This window comes from Anas platyrhynchos, chromosome 8 (genome assembly GCF_047663525.1).
Source record: "Anas platyrhynchos isolate ZD024472 breed Pekin duck chromosome 8, IASCAAS_PekinDuck_T2T, whole genome shotgun sequence".
NCBI lineage: Eukaryota > Metazoa > Chordata > Aves > Anseriformes > Anatidae > Anas > Anas platyrhynchos.
The window spans coordinates 9110514-9122434 of record NC_092594.1 but is presented as its reverse complement, the minus strand read 5'-3'; the positions used below and the strand labels follow the sequence as shown (position 1 = coordinate 9122434).

At 38.1% G+C, this 11921-nt stretch overlaps 1 protein-coding gene across 7 annotated transcripts in view; it reads right to left on the bottom strand.

The window, feature by feature from the left end:
* TLCD4 (TLC domain containing 4) overlaps window positions 1-11921 on the bottom strand; it is a 40639-nt gene that overhangs the window by 6878 nt on the left and 21840 nt on the right. For all 7 annotated transcript variants that reach the window (XM_072041846.1, XM_072041848.1, XM_072041849.1 and 4 more), the window contains 4 exons: window positions 10203-10292; window positions 5792-5850; window positions 3899-3993; window positions 1529-1602 (listed from right to left, as the gene is read on the bottom strand). In XM_072041846.1, the coding sequence (XP_071897947.1) occupies window positions 1529-1602; window positions 3899-3993; window positions 5792-5850; window positions 10203-10292 (318 nt within the window). The remainder of the gene's footprint in view (window positions 1-1528; window positions 1603-3898; window positions 3994-5791; window positions 5851-10202; window positions 10293-11921) is intronic.

Here is an 11921-nt window from a genome sequence, read left to right as displayed (position 1 = left end):
CATCTTCAAGAAACGTGTAAGTGCAAAATTTAGAAGCATGGTTTAGTGGTGGACTTGTCAGTACTAGGTTAAAGGTTGGACTAGATGACCTTAGAGACCTCTTCCAACATGAATGATGCTATGAAATTCTTCTGCTTGGCTGCATTTTTTCACCTAGTTGAGAGCTGCACAATACTGAGAACATTACAGGAATTACACAGAGAAAATCCTGATTCAAACTGTAAACCAGTTCCCAAGCAGTCTGCATTTCAACAACTACCATGTTATTACACTGTAATTCAAATTTATTTTTAAAACGATAACTACAAACGTATTACTTGTTACTATAAATTGCACCAATCGGCAACTAGTGATATTTTAAAAGGTTTTTAAAATCTCCAGTGATGTGCCAACATAGGTAACTGTAGGAGAAAAGGGTAACTGGACCTCTGCTTAGTGATTTCCTCCTCCCAGCACATTCAGAAAGATAGAAGTCCGTAAATTACAGTGATCATGAACGTTTTACCCATCACTGTTGACAATTAATTACATAAATGCTGACACTAACATAAAAAGATCTGAATGTTTGGCATGGAAACAACCTCCAATTAGATAACCCTAACAACACAGACAGGAAATACAAGGAGAATACTTCAGTTCTGGGATCAGAATATCATTTGATATGTTGATATTGGGTCTTTTTTTGGTAACACTAAGAATGCAAACAAAAAACATAATGTAAATCATTATCCACAGCTTGCTGTCTTATGGATCTGGTTCTCTTCAAATTCAAGGAAAAAAAAATCATGCACTAATGAGATGACATCCCTTAGTGCAATGGACTTTATCATCTTCTACAGAGATTTCCATTTTTCTCAGAAAGCAGTAAATGTGGGTTTTCAAGGACACAGTCTCACCACGGGCATTTTATAACATATTGCTTTTAATTAATCTGAAAGGTTAGCAGCTGTATAGGTACCACTTCAACATTTCTAAGATTAAATCTATTTAATAAGACAGTTGGGAGAACACTGACTGGGACGCGACTGTCAATATAGAAATCTATAGGATAATACCACCTTCAGATTACAAGGCCACCTTCCCACCACCCCATTTTCTTACTTTCCTCTTCATTGTATCACTAAAATAAGCTTAAAAGAAGCCATGTCTCTTCTGTTCCCGACCCACAATATTGAAGAAATCCCTACTGAAATCACTGGCTTCTGCTATAATAACTGACTAAACACCCATGCTAATAAACAATATTGAATTTATGAATTTTTGTCATTCTGTAGTTTCACAAAAATTTAGCATTTGATATGAAGGATGGTCTACTCCAAAAGGGATCTCAAGAGCAAATCCACCAGTTATGCTGTTTGCAGCTATAGCAGCTAAAAGTTTTCATAGCAAAACAGTCTTCCAGGTAGTAGTCCTTAGTTGTGCAAGTTCCCTTTTAGCAGATGTTCAACGACAAAAATCTAAGTGAGAGGAATCACCATACTGAACAAAATTTTAAGAACTGTGTAAAAAAAAATCCACAACTGCTTACCGCTGATTGACAAAAGGAGTGGAGAACTCTGCAAGCAGACGGAAGTTTCCAAAATAGGCCAACAGACCTTTGCTCTAGTTAGACAAAGACAGAACAGACATAGAAAAATCAACAATCTAGCAGATAAACCTTGATTAAAGCCTCCAAGTATACACAGTGATAAAATGTCTCAACTGTTTTTATTAAAACTGACAGTAATCAAGTTTGGTAGCTGTGGCAAACTTCCTTAAAATTTCAAAATTAAGTTTTCTACAGAAGATGCAACTGTCCTTCAGGTATCTTAAAGAGTATTTTTTTATTTTAAATAATTCTTTAAAAGATTTACAGGTAAATGGTAAAGGAAATCTATAGAAGGCTACCTAGAGAAGACTGGCACAAATTGTCATAGGTTATAACTATAATGGCACTGCCCAAGAGGATTATAAATATTTTGGATTTCTCATGTTTAAACAAACCTGAACAGAAACACTACATGGAAGAAGAACATCCCTGCATTGTTTTAGAACTGCGATTTGCCAACATGAATTGCTGGCTCTTAGTTCGCAGCAGAAAGGGCACACAAAGCCCTTAATTCTTCTCTCCCCCCACCTCAGGGAAAACCTGTTCCACTGTTTCTGTTGTAGCCCCTGCCATATCCTCCAAGATGGAAGAATAGCATGTCTTTTTTTTTTTATGCCAGTATCCAGATAAGAGCATGGTACTTTTACACCGATACACGTTGCAACTGAACACTACCCTCCAAATGACAAAGTACAGAATCCTCTGTCTTATCTTCTGGTTGGGCTATGTGCTGGAAATAGTATCTCATTGCATAATGACTGGGTAAGCAGCACTTGGCAGGTAGAGAGATAAAGTCATTTAAAAAACAAACACAAACAAAAACTCTCAGCCACACCACTAACAACCCACAACATATGCCATCATTGCTTTTTCCCCCCATTGAAGGGGTTGCCCCCCCTATTTCAGGCATTTCACATAAGTTAGTACGACAGCAAACAGAAAAACTGTGTTCATTATCAAATTCTGTCCTAACTTCCTAACTGCAAGAGCAATTTTCTAAATAAGATACACATGAGTAACAGAATTAGAGTAAGGCATAGACATCCGAGGGCGGAAACAACTACTGAATTTTCTGCATTAGGGATTACCCCTAGTAGTGATACTTTCATTTCTCTAATATTCAGCTCTAATTCAGTTTCATCCATGATAACAGTAGTAGATATTATTATTTTTTAACTAGAAGCAGAGTAGTTACTTGTCAGTGTACTTCATTCCCTTTAAACCACTACATGGAAAATCTGACTGTACTCTGATGTCTTGACACATTTTTAATACTGTAAGTGTAGGATTCATGAAGTAGGTAGGGAAAGAAGTGTTGTAAGTGATGCAAATGGTATTTTATAGCATTTCTTTATTTATTGAATGAGCTTTTCAGAAGAAATTCAGCAGTCTTAATCTGGAGTTCAGTGGGATTTCTACCAAATCACATATGCATCTTTGAGAAACACCAGCAGCAAAGAGTAACGAAGTTAGTCTTCAGCCTAGAACAGTACCCTTCTCTTTGCCTCTTCTCATTAATGTTCGCCACAGGTATTTAGAGATATAAAGAGTTAATAATCATCCACTGCTTCCCCAACAAAACAAGTTTAAAAAAGAAGTCCCAGAAAGTCAACAGCAATCTTTATAAAAAATACTCAATGAGAAATCTCAGACATTTATAACAAAATTTAAAATTAGCCTATACTAAACAATGAATATGGTCCCTTTATTAAATACTCATGAACTTCATATAATAGTACATTTTTCAGGTCAGTGTACTAATATTACATATTAGCATGTCAGCTGTTCAGTAACTCAAAGTGGAATACATTTCAGAACCCTACCTACCATAACAGTAAAGTGTTTGCGTCTGGGTGACAAAACTGTGTGTAATAACATTTTTTTTTTTTATTTTTCTTTTTAAATAAAAAGAAAAACCCACTGAAAAAAAAAAAAAACACATCCAGCTGACCAGAGTTAGAGGTCACTGACCTATGGCCTTACAAATATGGAAACAAGCAGAACATAACCCACTGAAATCAGCTTCTGATTTTCTAAATAAATATTCAGATTTGTGGTTTTATTTGAGATCCCTTTCCGTAACCATGTAAAAGCCCCTCAAAGTTTCTCTACAGCAAAAACTGAGAAGAGCTTCCAAATGACTGATAAAACCATTTATAAAGTAATGATGATTGGAAATATAAACATGTCTTTCAGAGGTAATATACCAACCAGTGAATAACTTTTTTAAATATTAAGCAAATGAGATTCATAAAAGCATTGTCTTCAATCTCATCTGCTAGTTATGTTGCTAGAAAATACAGTACTCACCAGTACAAAATAGTAAGCATACAGAGCCGCCAAGTGATGTATTACAAAAAATTTGTCACCAATTGCCTTCCAGTAGTAAATAATAAGCAACAAATCTACAAGAAAAAAGTAACCATGTTAAAGAACAAGTTAGTGCACTACCATTTAACTGAGAATAGTGTTTCTTTAAGTTTCTAGGAGGTATGAATGCAAATATATGGTACCAGTAGAAATGCAATTAATTAGTTATCTCTGAAGAGAACACCTTTATCCCAAAGGCTTTCCTTTATGTAGGAAAAGCTCTGACAAAGCATAAGCAACCTTGTTCTTCCAACAGTTGCCATGAATTATTTTTCTTATCAGTGGAAGTACAGGAGCAATACCTTTAGCTGAAATATTCTGGAAGGAAAAAGTGGATCCAAGATCTCATAGCAAGACTCCACACTTATAAATCCACAAATCTGGAAGAAGTGACCCCCAAAAAATAAGGGGGATGGGGAAGGAAGGGGCATAGCCGATGTACAAATGCATACAATAAATGCAAGGGAATTTGTGTATCAAAAAAATTGTATTAGCAAACAGGGAACCATTAACCAAAATATTTTGCAAGAGACACTTGGAACGAGAAGCATGTTCATCTTAATCAGACTTTTCCAATTACTGCCAAAGTGATATTGTGGACATGAGCTAATGGTGTAAAGAAAGCTTTGACAACCAAGTTTTTCTTGCCCTGGGGATAATTCAGAAGATTTTCTGTTCTAAACTGGAATAAGCCATTTCTGCCTCTACTTTCTCCAAATAAATAAACACTTGGTACTTTGAATGGAATACTAATGATCAAGGTTCAAAATCAAAGACCTTACCCCTATGCTTTTCTTAACTCCAGTGAATGCCTTGATCTCTTTTAGATTGGCTGTCCTCAGGCAGGACTCTATATTATCTGATACAGCTGCTCCATTTCCTATTAATAATTTAACTATGTAAGGAAGTAAAAGAGAATCAGCGGCCAGGTTCAGGTCTCTGTTCAAAGGCATTCATTAATTCATAATGAAACTCTGGTGTGTAATTATTCAGAAATAGACACCAATGAATTTAAACACAGAAGATGAAGTTCCTCTCACAGACAAACCAGAGACTTAAAAAAAGCCACACTTTAACAGGGTGTACTGATTACCAAGTTATCAATTCCATTATAGTGAGAAACCTAGTGTGTACGATAAGCAAGTATATAGGCCAGTCTGATCAAAGACTTCATCCAAATATGCAGTTTTCCCTGGAAATAGTCCAAGTTACGAAGTTTGGTAAGTCAGTATTCCTCAGACACAATATAAGTTTCAAATAATTTTGTAACAAAATTCCCATGACAATCTTAGTTGACAGTAAACAATTAAGAACTCTAACATATCTAAGGGTTAATGCAGTATTAAGAAATAATTAAAAATTTGAAGTTTTATACACAATTAAATTTTGTCTTAAAACAAGATGAGGTGGGCAGGCACCATTTGCCTCAGCTTGTATTAAGGGTTATTAAAATTCCCCTGCCAGTATTTTCAGGCCATAAGACGAAACATGCAATAAAAGTGCTCCAAGGTCTAGGCACTCTGAGTGAGTGAAGGGCAACCCCTTTAACACCTTCTGAACTGGCTGAAGTACAAAAAATTAGCCGGAGTTGGTGGCTATTTATCTAACTATCACATAGCCACACTATGGCACTTCCTTAGGGCTTGAGGAGACAACATTCCCATCTTTCACATCTGCAGGCAAGACCCTGTGATTTCACCACAGCCCAGAACTCCATTACAATACAGTTTCTGCTGCGGCTTTTCAAATTGCCGTATACATATCACATCTCCAGCGTAGTGACTTAATATAAATATATAGGTTAAGTGCATTATATAGACATTGCATAATTACCAGAAATGAGGTAGCCTGTGGTAATAGCAATATTCAGTTGCACCATTGAAGGGTCACCCCTGTAAACACACCAAAAATGCAGTTATAACCTTTATAACAAGGTAATTTGCAGAGACCGTACGGATATCAAGCATCATTACATCCAACGGGTCACATAATATTTGGCCCAACAGTAAGACATTATGACTTTTGGCTGAAGATGATCCTCATCACAAAAACGGATTCCTTTTTCACCCAGATAGAAGCCATCTGTCTACTAGCTACCCTAACCAGGACTATCCCTGGCCTTGGGGCAGAGACCCCAATAGCCTTGCTGGAGTCCAGAACTGAAACCCTGCAAGTCCCCTGAGCTGGCTTCTCTGGCCTAAGTGAATAAAAGCACACAGCCCAGGCGGTGTCTCTTAGCACTTCAGCTGACACTCTACATCCCCATTTTTGTTCTTCTGCCAGTATTAAAACTTTGTTGCGGATGACAAAAATAACTCGCTCAGCTGATGCTTTTCACATTTGCAAGAGGATGGATGCTTATAGAAATAAACAGAATAGAAAGAGACATGAAAGGAATTATGTGCCTGCTCTTTGAAGCCAAGGAACCTTCCAGCAGAAACGTTTCTGGCATAGTTTCCCACCTCCTGTACCTTCCCTTTTGGTGCCAAACATTCAGCGGGCAAAGCTCTTAGTAGCAAACATACAACTTCAGTTCCTCTGGGATGTTCAACACACCCAAACTTGTGAACACTGCTCAAGGGGAGGAAGCATTCACATCACAGCAAATAACTTTTTTGTTCTTTCTTCGGTTGTTCTCTGTGCATACCTACCTTGAGGAGTTTGGTAAGCAATTCTTTTTCTCTCCATAAAGATATATATATACACATATATATTAAACTAAGTTGTGTATCTAGTCTAGATGTGTTTTGTGTACGTATGAATTGAGCTTCAAGGGACAGACCTACAGATTTATAGAAAGTGGGCTGCCCAGGACAGGCTATGAAAGCAGTCTTTGTTGCAAAACTTTTAAGAAAAAAAAAAAATGTGTGTTTAAACCAACCTTCAATACAAAGTCCACCCTAGCTAGAAAGCAGTAAAATGCTATTACTTAGCTATTACTTCTTAATCCTACTGGAATGAAACAATGGGAGAGATTTCCTGTATTATTACAATCTCTTCTCTAAATCTTAAAGTCTTTCTTGGTGTCTAAAACTAATTGGTTGCTTGAGCGAGAGGATAGCTTACAAGAAAATGGAAGGACTCACAACAACAGAATTTTGCCGTGAGCTGAGGAGAAACATTACCAGGAGAGCCTGGAGCTGTGTCCAGCTCTTAACAGAGGCCATGCAACAGGCTCTCAACTACAATCTGAGACAGGAGCATTTTTCACAGGCTTCAAAACCTGGTTTCATGTAGGCTGTGGGCTAAGTGCTCCTTCAGATGTAACGCCTCAGAAAGTCACAGCTAGATGTGGAGCAGAGACAGATGTGTTCTCACAACCTCAGGCGGTGTGTGAATAGTTCCAGTCCTTTGTTAGGGCTCCAAGCTGCAGCAATGGCTGCACCAAGCTGTAACTTGCGAGCACACCCAGATCAATTCAGCACAACCACCCAGGTTGAGCCTGCACTCAGTATCCTTCATTTTCTCATCCAGAGAGGACACAAAGGTCTGAGCGTATGAAATTGTTTCCCTGATACTGGTAAACAAGACTTAACTGGAAGAGACACCTCCCTTCAGCCTTTCCATGAGAATGATCACCTTGCAGCAAGCCCTCTCTAGGCTTGCTAAACCATCTCAACAACATACACCACTGCACTACCCATTTGTCACCTCCCAATACCTTCAAGAAGAGTCAGTCCACGTCAGATTGCCAGTTAATCTCAATTAATGGAAAATGCAGAATTTAGCCTAAAATTTTCTGGATTCCTGATCTGTTTGAATGGGAAGTGCAACAGAGCTTATGAGCTTTGATGTTTGCAGCCAAGTTTTGATGCAAGCGAGTACCAGGAATGAGAAGCAGGGAGTGACCTAAACAAGAAGAGAAGAGCTCTCTCGTTTGCGATTGCTAAGGAGGTGTGTATGGCAAATGAGTACACAGGAACATGCACAGGCAGATATAATGAACAAAAGTCCACATGACCAACTTTCTTCAAACTTTTCTGCAGATATGATCATGCTAGATAAAAACAAAACGCTAACTGAACATCAGACTTCACAAAGTTTAATGATTTTCAAGTGGACAGTTGCATGAAAAAGCCTGCCCTTTTGTGAAGCTTCAACTCATTTCATTTATTTACACCGTCTCCCTCTCCTTATCTAATCTCTGCCACCTCCACATTTTCTACAATGTTATTCTCATCACCTCAAAAACAATTTCCACATCACCTATGTTACCAACTCTGTATTACATACAGAAAACAAGGCAAAGTGTTACAGGAAGTCCTAGACCACCAAGAAAAGTGTGCATACACAAGGCTAACACGTCTCTAATTTATGGATGCTCTAGTCTTTATTATCCTTTGTTAGGATCTGCAGGATCTAGTTTCAGGCATTACCTCAGAGCAATACCACGTGCTCTCTCCATTGCACCCAAAGCCTTAGCAGGAGTCCTGATCCTTTTCCAGACCTACAGGTACCAGCAGCAGCATGCATTTAAGCTTCATATGAGCTCTGAAATTGGGCTGACAGGTTGAGACTCAGAACCTGTGATTTTCCATTATAGGTAGAGATAGATATAAGCCCTGCAGAGAATAACTGGACATGGTCATACAGTCAACAACTGCACAAAGATGGTGGCAATAGCTACGGGGAAAGAGTGCCCATGTCAAAACCTTCCCAGCAGTCTAACGTTGGAGCACCTGAGTAATGTTCTCAGGCTACATGAGTGCAAGAGAGCTGCGTCAAGGATTCCTGGGCATTTACTCAAAAACTAGACTTTACTCCATAAACAATAAGCTTTCAGATCAGAATACAGAAATATCTAACATAACTTTTCTCAAACTTTATAAGAATAGAAAAAAAAAAGTTAGTTTTCTATTTATTTTTATTTTTTACTGGATTTGTACCAGCATAATTTAGTAAAAAAAGAAGACTATCATCACAAAGTGGTTTTCATTTCTGCCATTCGTGATTTCTTTTGTACTGCTTAGAACAAAGCCTACTCAAACAAACCATGATAAAAGCTTGTATCAGATAAAGCTTACCACAACACATACACTGAGCAAGTTATAACAGCCTCCTTTTCATCGTGGTTAACAGATCTCATAACATATTCAGTGTATTTGGTTTCTCTAAAGATACTAGTATATACAGAAAAAAAATCCAAGACAGCCAGCAATTTAATCCTGTTTTACTACATCCATGAGAGGCCAATGTTGTTAGATTTGTGTTATGAATTAGTGTTGCATTTATGAAAGCCACATAACAAGTCAGTGGCAGAGATACGATCAGAACTCGTAGCTTCAAGCACCCAATTCTGTCTAGTCCACACTGCACTTCCATTAGTTTACAATATCAAAAGAGCAGAACAAGCATCAGCTGTTACATTTATCTAAGTTTAAACTGACTCATAATACAGTCCTTTGACAAGGTTAAAAACAGCAGCCTCTGACAAGACGTGTAAAATTAAACTTATAGGAGGTAATCACTTTGCTGGAAAAATACGGCCTCTTCCTTCAGGGGGGAAAGAGTTTTCAGAGGGTAATGAGTGAGATGTCAAAAACATCAACTGCACTCTATAATTAATTAACACAAGAGGCATCTTATATCCCCCCCTCAAAAATAAGCATAAAAAAAACACAACACAATGTAACTCAATATAACTAGAAATCACTAAAAGATCAAGCTGAAAATAGAGTATTTGATAGCTACAGAAAATGTTATAAATTTATTAAACAATCCAATTCCTTATGAAAATAGCATTATTTTCATCTTATTTTTCTTAAACAAATATTGGTAGAAGCTTTTTGAGAGGCTGAAATACAAACATCTTAACTCATCACTTTCTTCATATATTTTTAAATATGTAGTAGGCCCCACCAGCTTTTTCCTTTTTTTTTTTTTTTCCAAGGCTATCAACAGCATTTCAATTTTGATTTAAAATGATTATACTAAATAGCATAGTTTCAGTCTTGTCAGCTTACACTTACATGCTCAGTTTTATGGATTAGTAATGTAATTTGCTATTCCAAATCAATTGCCTCTCTGTGAAGCGAATAAAGACAATAAACTAAGGGATTAGCACTGACAAATAATTTGGAATTATCACGTATTACAGACAAAAACGGACACATCACATCACAACTGCGTATTTTAACAGAAAATAAAACAATTATTTCAGTAATTAATAAACAGCAAAACTGTTTTCCATTCTTAGTTATGCTATTTTATTGCATAAGTGCAACATATCCGCAAAATGTCTTACCAGAGATGGTCAGCGTTAACAGCGTCATCGTACACCAAAATATACAGACAAAACCCACCGACCACCAAGGCATGGAATGTGGACACTGTCCTGAAAGAGAGATCACAGTCACAAGGAGATACTGCCATTCACCTCCTCCTTCATGTAGGATGCATCCAAAGTCCCGCTCAGTTGCATCTCTTCTTTATGCTACTACCAACGACTCATTTGATGTCAGGTGGGAAAGAGTCAAAAAGTAGAAAATACCTGTTAAATAAAGGGGGAGGGGAGGGATGGTGACAAAGGAAGGGATGCATTGAACAGAAAGTGGGGTCTTAAAGTACAGTAACTGAGATCTACATTTTTTTCCCCTGATTATCCCATATATTAATGGGTCCTTACAGACAATATGACATCCAGTTCTCAAACAAATACTTACTGCACTGCACCACGTGCTGGAAAAACTAGAGGAAAGCACCTTGCGTTTTATATTCACATTGGCTGATTGCCACAGCAGCCGGCTTCTCTGTCCTGGCACCAAGTTAACAGGTGGCCCAACACACATCTCCTGAGACCACGTTTTGGAAAGAGGGACATTAAATTAAAAGTCCTATCAATGAACGTTTCAGAAAGAATTGCCAGAGCACTTGAAGTAGATTCTGTCCCTCCAAGAGAAAACTCACAAGCTACAGCTGCACATGTAACAGCTGCAGGTTCTTACAGCCAGCAGCTCGCAGCCTTCCTTGCGCAGTTTTTTACTCCTCTTACACAGAATTGCAGCAGTCAGGGTTGCCTTGCCCATGCTCTAGTCCTAAATACCCATGTCCAAAGATGTCAGCACTGAGCATACAGGCTGCAGGTGGAACGCAGATAAACACCGAAGGCCAACACGCCTGGAGAGCTGCCTGCCCTAGGGCACAGGAGGGCTCCTGCCAGCACATGGCCAGGGCCACACTGCCCCTGTGCAGCCCCAAAGTATTCTTGGAAGGCAGAACAATGCGGTGGGCGCAGGTCCAGCTCGGGAGCCTCGTTCCTCTGGCCAGGGGTTGAACACTGCTATAAGCTGCACCTACGTGTGCAGCTGCTGACTGCTTTCCCACTTCCTAAGCATGACTAGGATGAAAAAGTGAAGCGCAGCAGTATTTTAACTGAATGATGGATGGTATTTGAAAGATGAGAACTCTGAGTTAGGGCTGAGCGATCAGAAACTCCTTCGCTCCGCATCCACAGCAATACGTACACACAAACGTACAGCTGCTGTTAGTTACTAGTCTTGTCTTTGTACATATTGAATAAATGTATTTTGAAGTTATTCATAGTTTAAATGTGCATATATCACTCTCCAGAGTCTCGACTCTACCACGCAAGATAGTAATTCCTGTAGAATACTTTCCAAAGTAAGAAGGGTTTATAACCCTTAGTCTATTTCCAGGGGATGTATTATCTTCTCCTGGCATTAGAAGATTCTATCACTTTTCATGAAGGAAGTCTGCATTTACAATTTGCTTAAAAAGTGTATGATGCTATTTTCAGCAGCTTTTTCAGAAGTGTTCCAAAAACTGAATGGAGATTAATACAATATGAATATTCACGTGTAGCATGCTGAATAAAAACATGTACTAACCATTATAGCACAGGATTTTTTCTTTTCTTTTCCCCCAAAGAAAGAAAATTATGTTATCAGAACCTTAATGATAATTAATAGTTTAATTAAAGCATCAACTCTTTCAACACAGAATT